Below are 18,195 nucleotides of genomic sequence, written 5' to 3'. Positions count from 1 at the left end.
TCAGTAGATCTTCTTTCTGTTTCTGGTTTTCTTTCTAATCAGAAATGGAAATGCTACTTCCTATTCTAAATCGATTCTTAAAGTAGGTAGAGTGGGGTAGGAATATAGGATCATATCAATTACAAAGGGTCAAAGTTTTTTGAAGTTTGACAATTAAATTGTAGGAAGATATTCAAGGATCAGAATTGATGTAACTCAAGAAATTTGGAACTAGTTTTTTAATTAGCTTACTAATTTTGCGGCAACTATCTTTTACGTTTTTTTTTTTTTTACAAGTAGCAACCTTAAAAAATAGTTGTCAGTAAAATTGATAAATGAAAAATAGTTGTTCATCAGATTTTACTTTAGAGAACATAAAAATGTATAGACAAACCCAGGGAGAGTGGTATATGTAGTGGAACCTTTGATAATAATATTTTCATAAATATTTTGCTTCAAAATCGTAGGTGTTATAATGTTAGTGGTTGATTGTATATTTGTAGTTAATAATTGCATATTAGTGTAAGTTGATTGTATATTATTTGTCGTTGACTGTATATTTTATGATTATTGATGAATTACTATAATGCAATATTATTTATTGGTAAGTGATTGACTGTATATTTATAGTTGTAGATTGTTTATTACTCCGTAGTAGAAGCTTATTATACATTGTGAGCTGTTGAATGTGTATTATATAGTTGTTGATGTATTATGATAATACAATAATGACCGTACATGCGGTCCATATTTGATGACATATCACTATACTTTAACCCACATTTAATGATATTTTTATAATAAAATCATCAATTATTTACAAAAATGCCATTTAATTGGAAAAATTTCTCAATCACTCTGATTAACTAAAAACGTCTCACAGAACCCACTGTTGGTCCCATCTTTCCCAGACTTATGCCGAATTTTCAACCACAGAGAATGATAGAAACAAACAGACTCAACAATACAATCAACTAGGACCTTGTTTTTCACTTTAATAGTCAATGGTAATATATCTTCTAAAACAAGAGTTAGGACAATGAAAGTCATTTTTGAGGCCACAATTAGCCAAGCCAGAGAATATATAACGTCTAGCTCCACTAGATACAAATCTAAGTCTGAAGTGAACTGTGTTCATATAGAATACAAATATTTTTTTGTACCAACACATAATATGTTTTTGTATTACTAAAGATGGTTGTATTTGAGTCATTTGTGTCCGTAATCCACTTAGAAGTTTAGCATTTATGTGCTCCATATGTTATTAAGAGTTGGGTGAGTGAAATTGAGACAGAAAGTGGACGGTAAAATTTATTCTATGTGAGAGTAAGTTTATTTTCCCGGCCTTGACCATTTTTATTAATGGGACAATATATCTTTTGGAGACAGACTGAAATGGCAAATGGGGCAAATAAATAGGGACAAAGGGAGTATCTATCACACTGATCGAGACATTCATCGGTTATGATTGATTACCTGACGTGTCGTCGTGTCGAGGTCAGACCGGCAGGGTATTACGTAGGTAGGACCCTTGCATATGGACCTTGGTAGAGATTGAGACTTATCGCCAACCACATTCCCAACTTGCAAGAGCCCATGCTACCCTAGTATCCTGCCTCTGTTCTTAATAACATAAAACATGACTATTGCTGAGTACTGAGAGAGTTGCATTTTTCTGATGGCAAAAACCAGTACTTTAGAGATCTATGCTTCTGCTTCTGCTTCAACTTCCCCTTATGATTCTGATGAAGATGCTACAAAGAGAACTGGTAATTAACTAACTAACTTACTAGTTCTACTTTCACTACATATATACTGTCTTTTTAGCCTGCAATACTTTTCCTGTAACGCGAAAAATGGAATTTTAACAGGAACTGTATGGACGGGTGTAGCTCATATAATAACAGCAGTGATTGGATCGGGTGTGCTTTCCTTAGCATGGAGCACCTCCCAACTAGGATGGATTGCTGGCCCGGTCTCTTTGCTGTGTTTCGCGTTTGTTACTTACCTATCTGCTTCCCTGTTATCTGACTGTTACAGGTCCCCCAACCCTGTTACTGGTTCCCGCAATTCTTCCTACATGGATGCTGTCAAAGCCATTCTTGGTATTCATATATCAAATATATATACACAATCTTGTCAATTAATGCCTTTTTTGCAAGCTAAAGTACGTGCATTTGATTCATTCAATTCTTATTTTAATTAAAGTGGTTGTACAGGAAGGAAACAGGTGTGGTTCTGTGGTTGTTTACAATATCTAAGCTTGTATGGTGCCGGTGTTGCGTATGTCATCACTACTGCAACCAGCATCAGGTATACTAAGCTACTTATCTTCCTTGTACTAACTTACCATATGTTCTTTTTCATGTTTAATTATGCGCGCCCTTCTTTACTCACTAATTTCCTCTGTCAGAACTCAGAAGTAATGGAATAATTTTGTTGAAGAAGGATGATTAGCTGAATTACTCGTTAATTTAAGCTATAATGCAGAGTTACTAGTTAATTTAAGCTAGAATGCTCATGTTTTCTCTTTCTCACCTCTTAGAAAAAGGATGACTAGCTTCATTACTCAGTTTGTTTAAGCTAGAATGTAGTAACGGTGACAAACAGGTCGAGTATTAAGGGATGGAGGGAGTATTATTCACCTGGTTTGGTCTAATTTTTCTAGTTCTTTGTCTGGTCTGATCTAAATGTTTTCTATGAGTATTTTTTTTGTTTTTCCTGGTCTGATGTAATAAGCAATAAGATTAAGGTGAACAACACAGCCTATTTGTCCGTTTAATTTCCCATGTCAGAAGTAAGGGAATAGTTTTGTTGCAAACGGATGATTACTGTTAGTTTAAGCAAGAATGCAGAAATGCTCATGTTTTCTCTTTCTTACCTCTTCAAAAAAAAGGACGACCAACCTAATTATTCGTCTGTCTAAGCTAGAGACTAATAGACTTTGTTCTCTTCACCTGGTCTTGTAGGATTTTTCTAGTTTCTTGTCTGGTTTAAATGTTTTCTGCGAGTATTTTTTTATTTCTTTGATCTCTAATACGGATTCATCAATAAGAATTAAGTGAAGAGAACACAATTTATTAGTCCGTTTAATTTTCTTCTTGCTCTATGATTTACTTAACTTATTTAATGGTACAGAGCTATTAGAAAATCAAACTGCTACCACAAAGAAGGGCACCAAGCAACATGTTCATATGGGGATGGCGTTTACATGCTGCTATTTGGGTGTGTTCAGATAATAATGTCTCAAATACCTGATTTTCACAACATGAAATGGCTTTCTATACTAGCTGCCATCATGTCATTTGCCTACGCAACCATCGGATTAGCCCTTGGCTTTGCTACCGTGATTGGTAATCAATCAATCCCAAATACTTAATTTCTTTCTTTAATCTAGCTTAAAACAACATCTGATTTCCCTAATCATTTTAATTTTTTGGAAATGCAGGAAATCGAGCTATAAAGGGAAGTATTACTGGAGTTCAAGCTACTTCTTCCTTTAAAAAAATGAGCTTATCCTTTCAAGCAATTGGAGATATTGCATTTGCCTACCCCTATGCAATCATTGTCCTAGAAATTCAGGTTAAATTACTACTACCTCCATTCCTGAAAGTTATTTACGCTTTAATACGTGTCCAAAGTATGAGAATTTTGACTGCAGATCTCATTATTATATATAGAAGTACATCAAAACGTTATCATGTAAGATCTTGTTAGATTTGATTACGTTGGATGCATGTGCAGGACACAATGAAGTCCCCTCCAGCGGAAAATCTAACAATGAAGAAGGCCTCGATGGTAGCTGTCTTAATCACCACCTTCTTCTACCTCTCATGCGGATGCTTTGGCTATGCTGCATTTGGGAATGATACACCTGGTAATATCTTGACAGGGTTTGGATTCTATGAACCTTACTGGCTCATTGACTTTGCAAACGCCTGCATTGTTGTTCATCTGGTGGGAGGATATCAGGTATAATACGTTATTACAGTAATCTATAACTTTATACTAAAACAGACACCAGGAATGAACTTCTGACTCATCAGTGTGGGTTAATGCAGGTTTACAGTCAACCAGTATTCGCATTTGTGGAAGGATGGTTTGCTAAAAAGTTCCCAAATAGCAAGTTTGTGAATGATTTCCATTCAGTGAAGCTGCCTTTGTTGTGCAGTGATCTGAAAGTGAACCTGCTGAGAGTGTGCTTCAGAACGGCTTATGTTGCATCGACAACAGGGATAGCGATGATTTTCCCGTTTTTCAACCAGGTTTTAGGGTTGTTAGGGGCCATAAGTTTTTGGCCTCTTGCCATATATTTCCCAGTAGAAATGTATATTGTCCAGAAAAATATGAATGTTTGGACAAAACAGGGTATTTTACTTCGAACAATTAGTGGTTTTTGCTTGCTGGTGAGTATAGTTGCATTAGTTGGTTCAATTGAAGGAATTGTGAGTGCCAAGTTAAAATGAAAAAGACGGTACTTTTAGTTATATAATGCTTATCCATGAATGCATAAACATGTTTTCCATTGATGTAAACACTACACAGATCAATTGCTGATGATATGAACATGCTAGGACTAATTATCAAAGTGGTGTACAAAGACTCTTTTAACTTATTTCATGATCTATTGCCTATATTGCACGAACACAAGTCAAGCGACTCAAGTGTAGCAAATAATGCAACCATTATTTATTTTTTTTGGTGTTAGTGCCCTCTCAATTGTTATTACGGGGGATCGAACACGAATTCTCCCTACCAAGTTCAACCCCAATCACCACTGAATCAACAAACAATTGGTTGCAACCATTATTTGTGCATCACGCACTATATGGCTTAATCGTGTTAATGGTTTATATGATTCATGCATGACCTCTGTCCATTGTTTATTTATTAGAATATAATAACAACCACAATAAACCAACACACGTTGATGGAGTTGATGGAAAATTTAAGGTCGATCCTCATCAGTTGTAAATGGTTAGGAGAATAGGAGTGGCTCAAGCTTAAACTTATTTAGCTTGGATGACTAACCTGTGATAGGCCAGTACTGGTTCAAGAGAGTCTTTACTCAATCATTTTAGGGAGTGTTTGGTTTGGTATGAAACATTTTCCTGAAAAATATAGTTCCCCTTTTCAATCATTTTCCATTGTTTATAAAAAACGATTTTTTAATAACTCACACAATAGTGAAAACATTTTCTATTTAAAATGAAGGGTAATTACTTCTCCTCCTTACCTTCCCTCTTTATCCTCATCAACCCCCTCCCATTTTCCTCTACTCTATAAATTTCCTTTCAAGCAACCAAACAAAGAATATATGTTAGAATTCTTGATGGTTAGTTTCAATTTAATAAAAATGAAATAAATATATGCATTGTTAGATAGCACTAAAATAAAGAATATATCCATTCCTTACATTTGTCCTCAATTGGATGGCATTCTAGTACTCCGTAAATGACGTGCACAACTAAAAATGTAAAATCCGTACTTACTAGAACTAACCACAAAGTTAGTTGCTTACGGAACTCATTAAACACCAATACACGTAGTAACTAAAATCCAATAATTGAATGTTCGGTTTCCCGCTTTTACTGGAATTCTTCCTTAAACAAACACCATATAATATTCCCTTTTTTCTTATTTCATTCTCCTATTTTTAGTCACTTTATCAAGTATCAAGATTAAGGTTAGATTATGGGAGAAGAAGAACATAACAAGAACACCCCTTTACTCCAATCATCATTAACACCCCAGAAGAGAACTGGTAATTACTACTCCCTCCATTTTTATTTTCACTTGCATCACTTTGAATGTATCATTATTTATGTACTAAGTTTGATTTGAATATTTTACCAATATATAGTAATCAAATGTTGTTATGTAAAACGTTGTTGAATTCAATACATAATTTTTTATAAACATTAGCTTTTTATAATTTGTTCAAATAGAAAATTATAGATAATTAGCGGTCAAATGATGCACCGTCAAGTGTGGCGGTCTAAGTGATGTATTGAAGTTTGTGCAAATAGTAAGCGTAAAGAACATTAAGGAACGAATGTAGTACTTAGTTTGATTTGAATATTTTACCAATATATAGTAACCAAATGTTATTACGTAAATTGTTGTAAATTAGTCACAATACATAGTTTTATATATAATATCAATATTTTTTATACGAAGTTTAATTTTTACATATAGAAAATTAGAGATATTTAATGGTCGATCAAATGAGGCATTGTCAAGTGTACCGGTCCAAGTGATGCACGAAAAAAAAAACTAGAAGGGATAATTTTTTTAATATTTCCTCCATTCCGGAAATATTGCACTATGTTGACTTCACGCTTCCCAATACATGACTTTTACTCGTTATCTCTCGAATTATGTACAAGTAAAAATTATAAAAAGTTGATATTTAGAAAGTATATATCGATACGAATCTAATAAGATCCTACATAATTACTTCCTCCGTTTCTAAAAGTTCTTTACGCTTTGGAATACGTGTCCAAAATATAAAAACTTTGATCGTAAATTCTCACTATTATATAAGATTTCTTCAATTGGTCTCAGTATGTATTTTCAGAATATCAACTTTAAAAAAAAAAAATCATATACGAAATTGAATATATTAGTAGTTAAATATTGCATTGGAGTCCGTGTAAATAGTAACTGTAAATAACTTTCTGAAACGGAGGCAGTACATACTTTTTACGTATGTTTTACAAAAGATGGTCAAAGGAACAACGTGAATAGTGTAAAAGTCAACATGGTGCGATATTTGTGGAACGGAAGAAGTATAATACAATATTTTGAAAGATTATAAACAATCTAGTTGAAAAATGCAGGGACATTATGGTCAGCAGTAGCACACATTATAACAGGAGTGATAGGGTCAGGAGTGCTATCATTGGCATGGAGTTTGAGTCAATTGGGTTGGATAGGAGGTCCAATTGCAATGCTTGTCTTTGCTTTCATCACCCTCCTTTCTGCATTCCTCCTTTCTAATTCTTACAAATCTCCTGATCCTGAATATGGCCCTCTTCGTAATCCATCTTATCTTGAAGCTGTTCGCTTCAATTTAGGTAATTAACTTTGACCATTAATATCTCTGGACTTATATATATACTTGTCTTGATTCTCAACTGTAAGTTTAATATTTTAGGAGAGACGAGGGCTTGGCTTTGCGGTTTCTGTGTGCATATTAACTTATTTGGGATAGGAATTGCTTATACTATCACTTCTGCTATCAGCATCAGGTAATTTTACTTGTTTTCTACTTCACTTTCCTAGTTACTCGTTCTATGCACCTGATTTTCACTTATTTTTCCTGAATTTATCTTACCTGAACTTATTTTCCCTGAAATAAGTGGAGCAGAACATAACCTTACATGATGCATGCTTAATCATGTTTATCTCACTCGAGCATCACTATCATCTTGGCATGCAGGGCGATACAGGAATCGAACTGTTATCACAATCAAGGCCATCAGGCAGACTGCAGTTTTGGGGATACTCATTACATATTAATCTTTGGATTTGTACAGATTCTTATGTCTCAGATACCAAATATGCATGACATAAAATGGGTTTCACTGATAGCTGCAATTATGTCATTTACCTATTCCTTCATTGTACTTGGACTTGGAACCATTCATGTTATAGGTATAAAACCACATTAAATTACACCAAATCAACTCTAGTTTATCTGAAATTCGTGTGCTTTAGTAATGTGTTACATCTATTTTTACTGTCATCTCAGAAAATGGTATGATTAAGGGAAGCATAAAAGGAACACCCACCAAAACTGTCATGGAAAAAGTGTGGCTGGTTGCACAAGGACTGGGAGATATAGCATTTGCTTACCCATACTCCTTAATTCTTATTGAGATTCAGGTGCCTTTCTTTTTCTGAAATCTGATGTATATGCGAAATATAATACAGAGGTTGAACAAGAGTTTAATGTACCCTGTTTGTAATGAACTAATGATGTGTGAAATGCAGGATACTCTGAAGTCACCTCCGTCAGAGAATGAGACCATGAAGAAGGCTTCAACGATATCTGTTGCAGTGACCACCTTGTTCTATCTCCTTTGTGGAGGGTTTGGGTATGCTGCTTTCGGGGATGATACACCAGGAAATCTTATGACAGGATTCTATGAGCCGTATTGGCTCATCGGCCTTGCTAACGTGTGCATTGTTCTTCACCTTGTTGGAGGATATCAGGTACTGAATATCTGATTTCATGTTTCATAGTTCTAAAGATTTAGGTTGTGTTCTCTTTCACCTGGTCTAGTTTAATTTATTCATTTTCTAGTTTGGTCTGATTATTTTTTGTGAGTGTTTTTTGTTATTGTTTTCTGCGAATGCTTTTTGCCTTTTCTGGTCTGGTCTAGTTGAATCTCGCAATTTGGATTATACACCCAAGTGAACGATGCTCACTATGCACCATAATGAACATTCATTGAGCACCTAATGAACATGGACAATGATTTCAATGTACGTACAAGTGCAATATTTCTGGTCTGATGTGGTCTGATTGTTTTCTGCGAGTGCTTTTAACTTTTTCTAGTCTCTTCTGGTTGAATCTCGCAATTTGGATTATACACTAAGGTGCACAATGAGCACCTAAAGAACATTCATTGAGCACCTCATGAACACAGAGAATGATTTCAATGTACGCGTACAAGTGATATATTTTAATATATGTTCTTTGGATTTGAACTATATGTTCATTTACGATATGTTCTTTGGGTACAAACTATATGTTATTTATATCTGAACTTAATGTTCATTTAAAAACAGGGTGCACAGTAAGCATTGTGTACCCGGGTGCATAAACCACATTTTAACCGATCTAATAACCAATAAGTATAAGGTGGATAGAACAGAGCCTTAACTGGTTTCGGTAGTTAACTGCATTCTTCCTTGGCAGGTATTCAGCCAGCCGCTCTTTGCAGCCGTTGACAGATGGTTTGCTCAGAAGTTCCCTGAAAACGAATTCATCCACCATTCACACACTTTGAAGCTTCCATTGTTGCCGTATTTGAGGGTGAACTTCTACAGGCTGTGTATTCGAACAGTTTATGTTGCATCGACTACAATCCTAGCAATAGTATTTCCCTATTTCAACCAAGTGTTAGGGATTCTTGGAGCTCTCATCTTTTGGCCTTTATCAATATATTTCCCTGTGGAAATGTACTTGAATCAGAGAAATATTCAAGCATGGACAGGATGGTGGATTTCTCTAAGAACTTTCTCTTATGTTTGCTTAGTGGTTACGTTATTTGCTCTATCGGGATCAATTGGAGGGCTTGTAAATGCAAAATTAAGTTGAGAGTTTACTGTTTTCGTGATCGTTGTATTAAAGGAGACACCGGAAGATTTGCTTAAGATCTCATGAAGGTGACCTTTACACATAGTGTAGTTTGTTTGTTTTTTTGGTGCAAATGAGCACAAGTGCAATAATAAATTATAAATAGGGATTCAAATCTGCGACTTATTGTACACATACCCTCAATTAGACCAAGACATTATTGGTACAGAAAGTGCAGTTTGTAAATAAGTGTTTTGCTTACTTAAGAAGTTTGTCAAGAGATTTGTATTGAATTTTATAAGTTTGTAGACAAACCTTACTATTGTTAGGAAAAGTTACGAACCCACGGTTAGTAAAGACTAAAGAGTAAGTGGTTATTTTTTTTTCTTTTTTTGTTTTGCTTTATATGAGATGAATGATAATAGGTCCCACATGCAAACTTTCATATAGGTTTATCTATTGTTGGTAGAAGGTTCGTTACAATCAAGGTTTGTAAAATGATGATGTGGCATGAGAACAAACCTCATTGAAGTTTCTTCTATTGGTATTGCCCTTAGTGACTGTAAGATAGATGTGCATTTGTTTGTGAAAGGAAGATATGTTATGTACTAGTATTTCTAACAATGCAGCACTACTAATCCTTGGCAATAAAGTAAAGATTTAACAAGTGATCAAACACACATCCTTCTTATAAGAGAAATAATACAGAGAACAACCCGCGAAACATAAATGCATACATAACGCAATATTTTTCTCTCGTAATAACACAAGATTCCGGAAGTATACAATGGATTACGCGCCCAAGATTACCCGCCTAGTATATAGGTGAAAAGAGTGAATTCGAAGCCCCCTAACAAAAACGAATAAGAGTTACACTTTGAGCTGCGCACGTGTGGGATGAGGAAACAAGAGTTAGAGAAGTGGATATTGTGTGGAATTGGATGATGGAAACTGGGGAAATCTGAAAGCCAACTAACACACATTCGTGCAATAATCCCAGATTGAAAATGGAGAGAGAATATGAGAGAGAAGGATAGAAGGAGAGAAAGAGAGAGGAGGGTGTGTTGTGATGTGTGTTGACCAGGTGTCTTGTGGGTGAGCTACCAGCCTCTCCTCTCACACACTCTCAATGGCGTTGAATTCTTTAATCAACTCATGCACCTTTGGTGCCCCTTTTAATCAATCCCCTTTCCTCCTTTATTTTTCCTTTCTTCCTTAATCTTCCTTCAACTATATAGTACTAATTCTTAATTATCAATTTCTTAAACCCATTTAACACTTCTTAATCTTGTTTCTTCCTCTCTCTTTTCTTTTTCGATTTCCTTAATTCTTGTCTTGACTTTTGATTACTTATTCCTAATTAAGCTTTCTAAACTAGCAAACACCAACATCAGCAAAAGCTTCCCCTGTTTTTTCAGAAAAACACAGAAAACAATATAACAGATCGATCGACCATGGGTAGAATTCCCTGCTGTGAGAAGGAAAACGTAAAGCGAGGGCAATGGACACCTGAAGAAGACAACAAACTCTCTTCTTACATTGCCCAACACGGCACCCGGAATTGGCGCCTTATTCCTAAGAATGCTGGTTAGTTAGACTCTCTTTCTTTCTTTCCTCTGTTTTTCTCTACAGGATATTTGAAACAATGAACCCAGAAATAGTACTAGAAATCTTTCTTTATAAAAAATTGACAATCCAAACACATAAACAGGTCTACAAAGGTGTGGAAAGAGTTGTAGGTTGAGATGGACAAACTACTTAAGACCTGATCTTAAGCATGGACAGTTCTCCCAAGCAGAAGAAGAAACTATTATGAAGCTTCATGCTGTTGTGGGCAACAGGTAAACAACACATACCACATTCTACAAGGCTGTTTTTGACTTTTTCCCCCTACTACTCCCTCCGTCCCAAGATGATAGTCTTGTTTGACTAAAAACACGAATTTCAGAAATGTGGAATATAGTGTGGGAAATTGAAATAGAGTACATTGATGATTAATTTGTATGAGAAACTAGAATATAGTACATGTAAAAAGGAATAAAGTACATGGCGAAAGGGAATATAGAACATGGGAGGTTTTCAATGCAGTATTTTTGTTTTTTGGGGTCTCAAATGAGGGTAATATGGAAAGTATTTTACGTTCAAATAAGGAAACAAGACTATAATTATGTAACGTCCGATTTGGAATACAGGATTATAATTTTGGGACGGAGGGAGTAGTTATACAACAACAATTAGTGATGAATAATTTGGAATTTTGTTTTTTACAGATGGTCACTAATTGCTGCTCAACTTCCCGGCCGAACTGATAATGATGTCAAAAACCATTGGAACACCAAGCTTAAGAAGAAGTTAACAGGAATGGGAATTGATCCAGTTACACACAAGTCTTTCTCTCACCTAATGGCTGAGATTGCAACCACACTAGGACCCCCACAGGTCGCCAACCTAACCGAGGCGGCCCTCGGGTGTTTCAAGGATGAAATGCTCCACCTCCTCACCAAAAAGCGGGTTGATTTCCAGCTACAACCTACCAGTTCACAGGGGGGAAATATGAACTCCGCCTATGGAATGAATAATACTAAACCAGACACCAAGGAAGATACTGTAGAGAAGATTAAACTTGGATTATCAAGAGCTATTCAACAACAACCAGATATGATACTCTCAAACAAGCCCTGGGAATTGGAAACTACTAATGTAGGAGCAACACAAACTCATGTTAATGGGGGTTGTAATGCATTTACTGCATTTCAGTATGGTCAATCTGCTTTTGTTGCTGAAGAAGATGGATCACCATGGAACCAAAGCATGTGTTCCACGGCAGGAGACCAATTAGGGCATTTGAAACTCGAAGATGAAAATGGTGAAGAGTCTGAAGGTGGAAAGGAGATTAGAAACGGATCTAGCTTATTCAGTACTGATAGTATTCTGTGGGATTTGCCATCAGATGACCTAATGAACCCCATGGTCTAGGGTTTCCGAAAAGGAAGAAACAAGAGAGAGAGAGGGGGAGGGGGTTGCATAGCCAGTCTTTGAGAAATAATGGATTTTATTAACCTCAATATTATAAATGTAAATAAGCTACATTTACGGAGGATTTAGTATAATTACCATCTATATAGCCTATTCCTATCAGTGAAACTTCAAGCAAAATATGATGAGGAAGATGATGTATCAGCAAGAACCTGCGATGTGGTACATAATTGATGTAAGCCCACTAATTAGGGAAAGATACCAATAATATCAAACAATGTATGTTTCAAGGTCTAGTCAATAGAAATTCTATTGCTACAAAATTCAGATATATACCTCTAGCTGCTCTTCAGTAAATTGATCTTTCTGGAAACTCCATGTGTCTGCATGAGTCCGTCGAAACTCTGCAACAGCTTTAGTAACAGTTGATCTCACAGGTGATGGTTCAACAACAAAGCGAGCCAATAAGGTAACATGCTCTGGCAACCAACTGAAACAAAATAATGTATGTCATAAATATGGCCCAATCAAGTCAAAAGACCATAGGTAAGCAGCCAGAATCAAGCTTTTCAACTGATACTTGATCAGAGGCAGATTTATTTCAGAATAAAAAAATTGTTGAGATTTTTTCCGTTGAATTCAAATATGAAAAGCTAAAAATAAAGAGTTGCATAGGAAATTGACCCCCTAATGAGTATGCAAATTCAGATTTTTACCACATTGCATTACAATCCAAAGACAAAGGTGAGGATAAACTGCAACTGCAAACAATATGGACAAAGTTTCTCACTCGCAGCAAATCAGTACCCCTCCCTCACTGTTTAAATAGTTATCTCACTTCTTCGATCACATTGTAATGTTTGGTTTATATGATACCACCCAAAACCCCATGCTGGCTAACAGATTACATGGCTTTTTTCGATACACAAAAAGGGGATTCAAAATCATCAAATTCATTTCCAGCTGAACTTGTCAGAGAACACATTTTTAGACAAGTGGGTGATAGGTAATACATTCACCATTGAAAAAGAAAAGATAGGTAATATATACAATAAGGAAGCGATTCTCTAGCAGTAGCACTTTCCAGATGCAATGTAATTGCTAAAACTAGCCTGCTTCACTGCCTTGAAAAGGATTAAATATTAGTGATACAAGTTGGATCCTAGGTCACTCATCAATGGTAATGGAAAGAAAGGTATTTAAGCCCTTGGCACAAATGATTTCCAGTAGGAGAAATCTTATAGAGAAAAATTATCCCTTCAAAAGAAATCTAGAACTGACTCTGTGGAAAATTTACAAGCAAACACAAAAAGCACTTATATCTAGGCAAAGCAATCAGAACTCCACTTTATACCGTGAAGTGGAAACCAGACATCTCTATAGATATGGCCACGGATTTCGAGATTTGGCAGCAACAGTCAAGAAAATCTAAACTAGGAACTTCAATAATTACCTTGGCATATCATATGGAACCGACAAGACACCAGCTGCCAAGGCAAGAACAGCACCATGAACAGAAGCAACAGAATATCCAGCTCTTCTGCTATTTCACAAAGAGAAATAATACGTTAATCGTGCATTACATAGCTGAATTAACAGAAAATGCAGACACCAGACAGACTCAGTGTACTACATTACTTATTTAACAGAAAATGCACTGACGGCAGATGGACTCGGTGCATCAGATGCACAATAAATATGGAGTATTCAAGTAGGCAGTCCAGATGCATTGCATCGTACCGAGTACTAAGCTTTGAAACGTATCGGCATGAGAAAGAATCAAATAAACAACAATACCTAAATGCCATATTTGTGAGCAAAAAAGCATGTGGTAGTCACTGGCAAATTTTCTACAGCAACCAATTAGATAAGGGAAGTTATTAGAGTGATCCTCATCAGCTGCTTATGTTAAAAGATTAAGTTATGAACTTCTCAACCTCCGAAGCAAGCAGATACATCTCCTTCAAAGCTAGAAGACAGTCTAAAAGCACACAAAATGGAGTAATGGACAATCACTGTCCGGAGTTAAAATGAAAACAAAGATGACGTGAATGATATAGTTTTCATTCAAGAGCTAAACACACTGCCTTACTCTTCCTTAAACAACCAAACATTCACAACCCAAGTACAATGAGAGAAATCACAACAAAAGTTTACAGCAGATGAATGTCAAACCAAAGGCTTATCAAATATCCAACCTCTGTTTTCTCTTCTTGAGAATAAGAGTCGCCTCTGAATACGCCCTTTCACGGAAGTCTCCTGCAAGAATTTCATCCCCACCCTTCATCAACCCAGCCAAAACTGCTGCAGCATGCTCTCGCACCTGAAACCAATTTATTATCAGAACAACAACTACATATAAGGAAGATTACTGAGACAAGAAGCCGAGTAACCGTAGAAGAAGACACAGTTGATATCAGTTAACAAGGTACAGATTAACTTGGATAAATTGCATGGATGTATGCAGATATCAAGCAAAGAACCCAAGGATAATAGTTGGACTAGAGAAGGGATATAGTTGGACTACAGAATCCCTTGTGAGGAAGATGACAACCAAACTGAAGTGAAAATATCACAAAGATGCTAGAAATTTCCTGATATAGGTTACTTTATTCAAAACATGCCAACTACGAACTACCTACAAATCTACAACATGTGGGTTAAACATGTTAAAGAAACTGGGTTACAGAGATACGATGAATGAGATGGGGCAGTGAGCATTTAGAGAGAGTGAGAGAGTGAGAGACTCGATTAGATGTGTAGCATTCAAAGAAATTTAGAAGTACAACTGACTATGCAAATGATCTATCCTTTGCATGTTATATATATGGTGGCCATGTGAGCCACGAACATACCAAGCTTGAAGAAAAACAAGCTAAGGGTCTGTTTGGTTCACCTGATTTTTGATTGAAATTAACTTATCTGAAAGTATCTGAATTTATTTTGTCTAAAGACACTTATTTTTGCTGAAAAAAAACTTATTTCTATGTTAAGTTGTCTGGAAAAAAAAACTTAATTTTGCTTGAACTTATTTTGCCTTAACTTAAATGAACTTATTTTTTCTGAAGTAAAAATAAATTGAAGCAAACAGACCCTAAACCTTTTAGAAAGTGAAGCATATGATGTAGACACGTTGGAAGGAAACAATTATGCATATTAAGTTGGGTATTAAGAGTATGGATAAAACAAATCCATGTGCTTAATACCACTTGGTTTGATGAGAACCCTTTCATTTATTCTCCTAATATGTTCCGACTGGTACAGTTGTTTACTTGCCCCGTCCCTCTTGTATGTTTCTATGTCCGTACGTCTGTCATGGTCTTACATCTCATAACTCTTCCTTCCACACAGTTCCACTAACTAACACATCTTAACCTAGCACCACCGGTATGATAAGATCGGTATCTTTCCAGAAGGAACTGCATAGAAGAGAATCCTTGCAACTGATTCTCTATTTTAAAGAATTTGCTAAGTTTGGTTTAACGAAAATATGGAAATGCATTGTTGGAATCTCTCCCCTGAGTCTCATAATGTCAAGACAACACCAATACTCCCGGCTTTAAAAAAATCTGTGTGCTGTAAGTTTTCCTGTTCTTGGTGCAGAAATTGAATATGTGATCTTTAAAATTAATATCTACCATGAAAATAATACATTGTAATTTACAAGTACAAGGGAAGAAACTTGCCTCCACTTGGCTGTCTATGAGTAACTTCTCTACAGTGGTCCAAATTTGTAACTTGTCATCGCGTTGAAGGACAAAACTGTGCCTGTTATGAGTAAGAGGACGGGTAAAAATAAACATAAAAAATATTAATCAGAAAAGAACCTTGCATGACATTGCCTCATCATTACCTATACATAAACGTGCGAAGATACGTCAATGTAGCAGATCTGGTCCGCCAGTTAGAATCATTAGCTGACTTAAGAATAACAGCAACAGCCTTTTGGAGATGAGGTTCTCTAAAGACACTCCATTTTAACAACGCAAAAGCAGCCTTTGCCAATGTTGATAAATCTTTATTTGATGTATCCTTCAAATTACAAAGACAAACCTTTATTTGACATATTCACATAATCCACAATCAAATTTTACAGGACTCTAGAAATCAGACCTTTCCTAATCTCTTCAATTTAGTTTGATGAATAAAGACACAAATTAGTGACTTTTTTTAAGGTCCTTTAACCCCTTCGTCTTTGCCATAGGACAATAAGGCAAATGAGATAACCAGTAAGTGCAAACAGCTTTAGTCATACATTAAAGTCCTTAATACAGATGGGAGAGACTTTATAAAGAGGAAAGAGAGGAAATAGCAAATCAGAGAAATCCTATTACCAATGCAACTATGCAAGACAATCTTAACAAAAAAAAATCCATCTTTTCAAAACTACCTGTAACATATTCGATTGCCCTTGTTCCTTAAACTAACGAGAGACATCTACGGACTACAAGTCTAACTTAAAGAGAAAAAGAGGATTTCCAACATGCAAACATACAAAAAGAAAGGCAAGAAATCACTTTGCGCACCTGTAATGATATTATGGGATAAAGAACGCCGACAATTGTCTCCATCAAATACAATGATCTACCTGACTTCAGCGATGCAATAACAAAATGGAATAACTGCACATTGTAAAATCTTCAATTAGAGAAATGATTGTATCACTATCAAGTATATAAACATCAACCAACCATGCCATGACACAGTTGGCAAAGAAAAACCCTGCCTTTTCCAAGATAGAGGCAGTTATGTTCAATTTCCTCCATCCCCAACAAAGCCAAGCCATCACTAAAGAGAACTATTGCAACAAAGCTTAAATTTTGATAAGCTTTCTCCAAAAAGAAATGCATTACCGTTTCCATCCATTTTAAATCCTCCTCAGAATCATTTGTGATCCCATTTTCTGGAACTACATCTTCTCCTGCATCCATATGGTCGGAATGAGTTGTATTCTGGATTTTAATGGCACGTTCAGTAGCTTGATCTGACAGGAGCTGACTCCAACTACCACCAAAAAATTCATCACCCACACCACCGCTTCCCCTTTGGTCAGAATAAGAACTAGCAAACAATTTATGGAGCTGAACATTTGAGCACAGCACACAAAGGGTAACACCCACAGCTTCCCTCACCTGTACCAAGTAAAGTTTACTCTTTATGATCAGAAATGACAAGGCAAAGAAAGTCATGCAAAAGATGCACAGTCATGTGATTTTTCCAGCCAACATGACAGCAATTAGTAAAATTTCCAATTACATAAAAATAATAAATTTGAACAGATAAAAAAAAAACTTGAGTTGATATATGGAAAAATAAGAAAGACAAAAAGAAAAAACAACAGAAGTCCTCGCTTCACCACCAACATATGGTGAGTGGTGAAAGCCTACAATAACAGAGTCACAGACTAACAGATGAACCATTGAATAGTTGAATGACAACAAACTTAAACATAGCTAAAGCAATCACCATAAAGTCAATGATAGGTTATGTTAATGTTGTAATTAACACAAGTAATACGATTTACTTTGCTGCCTGCTGGAGAAAAACAGTTAACAAGCTTAAGAAACAGAGACAACTCCAATAGAGGAAAAGAAATGCACTGTAGTAAAAGAAATCTGAAGACCGAAACAAATAACGTTACGTGATCTACAACAAATAGGTAGACTTTCCAAATTCTGTATTTCATGACAAATGTGAGCTAAGAGCAGATCAACATTGAACAGAATGTGAATTTCTGTAGTTATCCTTATAGAATTTGGGATTTTAGGGATTTTTCGTAGCCAAATGTACTGCTTGCCTACACCAAAAATGTACAAATTTAGTTTTTCCCTCAATAAATTTTTCTGCCTCAGCCACTGATAAATCAAGATAAAAATAAAAAATAAAAACATGTCAAAAAGACCCTTCCATTGGGATGCAGAGTAGTCAGT

General features: G+C 35.7%; 4 protein-coding genes across 7 annotated transcripts in view; 3 read left to right on the top strand and 1 right to left on the bottom strand.

Annotated features, from left to right (window-relative positions):
- The first annotated feature begins 1,558 nt into the window (after positions 1-1,558).
- LOC110782101 (probable amino acid permease 7) lies at positions 1,559-4,567 on the top strand. The gene is made up of 7 exons (XM_021986188.2): positions 1,559-1,748; positions 1,851-2,084; positions 2,199-2,292; positions 3,118-3,332; positions 3,428-3,561; positions 3,724-3,951; positions 4,041-4,567. Exons 1-7 carry the CDS (start codon positions 1,658-1,660, stop codon positions 4,443-4,445), a joined length of 1,401 nt encoding a protein of 466 aa, XP_021841880.1. The 5' UTR covers positions 1,559-1,657; the 3' UTR covers positions 4,446-4,567.
- A 997-nt stretch (positions 4,568-5,564) lies between these two features.
- On the top strand, positions 5,565-9,582 carry LOC110782104 (probable amino acid permease 7). Its single transcript, XM_021986193.2, has 7 exons — positions 5,565-5,743; positions 6,822-7,058; positions 7,139-7,232; positions 7,424-7,638; positions 7,736-7,869; positions 7,978-8,199; positions 8,909-9,582. Exons 1-7 carry the CDS (start codon positions 5,674-5,676, stop codon positions 9,308-9,310), a joined length of 1,374 nt encoding a protein of 457 aa, XP_021841885.2. The 5' UTR covers positions 5,565-5,673; the 3' UTR covers positions 9,311-9,582.
- LOC110782102 (proteasome activator subunit 4) overlaps positions 9,143-18,195 on the bottom strand; it is a 25,243-nt gene continuing 16,190 nt past the window's right edge. The window contains exons 28-36 of one of the 4 annotated variants that reach the window (XM_021986190.2): positions 17,119-17,397; positions 16,792-16,887; positions 16,119-16,297; positions 15,952-16,033; positions 14,464-14,588; positions 13,719-13,808; positions 12,602-12,755; positions 12,404-12,477; positions 9,143-9,161 (exon numbers count right to left, since the gene is read on the bottom strand). In XM_021986190.2, the coding sequence (XP_021841882.1) occupies positions 12,436-12,477; positions 12,602-12,755; positions 13,719-13,808; positions 14,464-14,588; positions 15,952-16,033; positions 16,119-16,297; positions 16,792-16,887; positions 17,119-17,397 (1,047 nt within the window). In that variant the 3' untranslated portion in view covers positions 9,143-9,161; positions 12,404-12,435. Of the gene's footprint in view, positions 9,162-11,422; positions 11,895-12,403; positions 12,478-12,601; positions 12,756-13,718; positions 13,809-14,463; positions 14,589-15,951; positions 16,034-16,118; positions 16,298-16,791; positions 16,888-17,118; positions 17,398-18,195 lie in introns of those variants that run through there. The other 3 variants (XM_021986191.2, XM_021986189.2, XM_021986192.2) reach the window with 3 other exon arrangements.
- LOC110782202 (transcription factor MYB80) lies at positions 10,494-12,588 on the top strand. Its single transcript, XM_021986329.2, has 3 exons — positions 10,494-10,876; positions 11,001-11,130; positions 11,560-12,588. The coding sequence occupies exons 1-3, from the start codon at positions 10,744-10,746 to the stop codon at positions 12,263-12,265; spliced, it is 969 nt and encodes a 322-aa protein (XP_021842021.1). The 5' UTR covers positions 10,494-10,743; the 3' UTR covers positions 12,266-12,588.

Source organism: Spinacia oleracea, chromosome 2 (assembly GCF_020520425.1).
Source record: "Spinacia oleracea cultivar Varoflay chromosome 2, BTI_SOV_V1, whole genome shotgun sequence".
Classification (NCBI taxonomy): Eukaryota; Viridiplantae; Streptophyta; class Magnoliopsida; order Caryophyllales; family Amaranthaceae; genus Spinacia; species Spinacia oleracea.
Note: the sequence above shows the minus strand (reverse complement) of the source record. Positions and strands in the feature narration are given on the sequence as shown.

Excerpts from the sequence above, each read along its gene's own strand:
- LOC110782101 (XM_021986188.2), top strand. The coding sequence starts at position 1,658 with ATGGCAAAAACCAGTACTTTAGAGATCTATGCTTCTGCTTCTGCTTCA. Across the intron at positions 2,085-2,198 it reads TGCTGTCAAAGCCATTCTTG|GAAGGAAACAGGTGTGGTTC; the intron begins GTATTCATATAT and ends GTGGTTGTACAG. Across the intron at positions 3,333-3,427 it reads TGGCTTTGCTACCGTGATTG|GAAATCGAGCTATAAAGGGA; the intron begins GTAATCAATCAA and ends TTGGAAATGCAG.
- LOC110782104 (XM_021986193.2), top strand. The coding sequence starts at position 5,674 with ATGGGAGAAGAAGAACATAACAAGAACACCCCTTTACTCCAATCATCA. Across the intron at positions 7,639-7,735 it reads TGGAACCATTCATGTTATAG|AAAATGGTATGATTAAGGGA; the intron begins GTATAAAACCAC and ends CTGTCATCTCAG. Across the intron at positions 8,200-8,908 it reads ACCTTGTTGGAGGATATCAG|GTATTCAGCCAGCCGCTCTT; the intron begins GTACTGAATATC and ends CTTCCTTGGCAG.
- LOC110782202 (XM_021986329.2), top strand. The coding sequence starts at position 10,744 with ATGGGTAGAATTCCCTGCTGTGAGAAGGAAAACGTAAAGCGAGGGCAA. Across the intron at positions 10,877-11,000 it reads CCTTATTCCTAAGAATGCTG|GTCTACAAAGGTGTGGAAAG; the intron begins GTTAGTTAGACT and ends ACACATAAACAG. Across the intron at positions 11,131-11,559 it reads CATGCTGTTGTGGGCAACAG|ATGGTCACTAATTGCTGCTC; the intron begins GTAAACAACACA and ends TGTTTTTTACAG.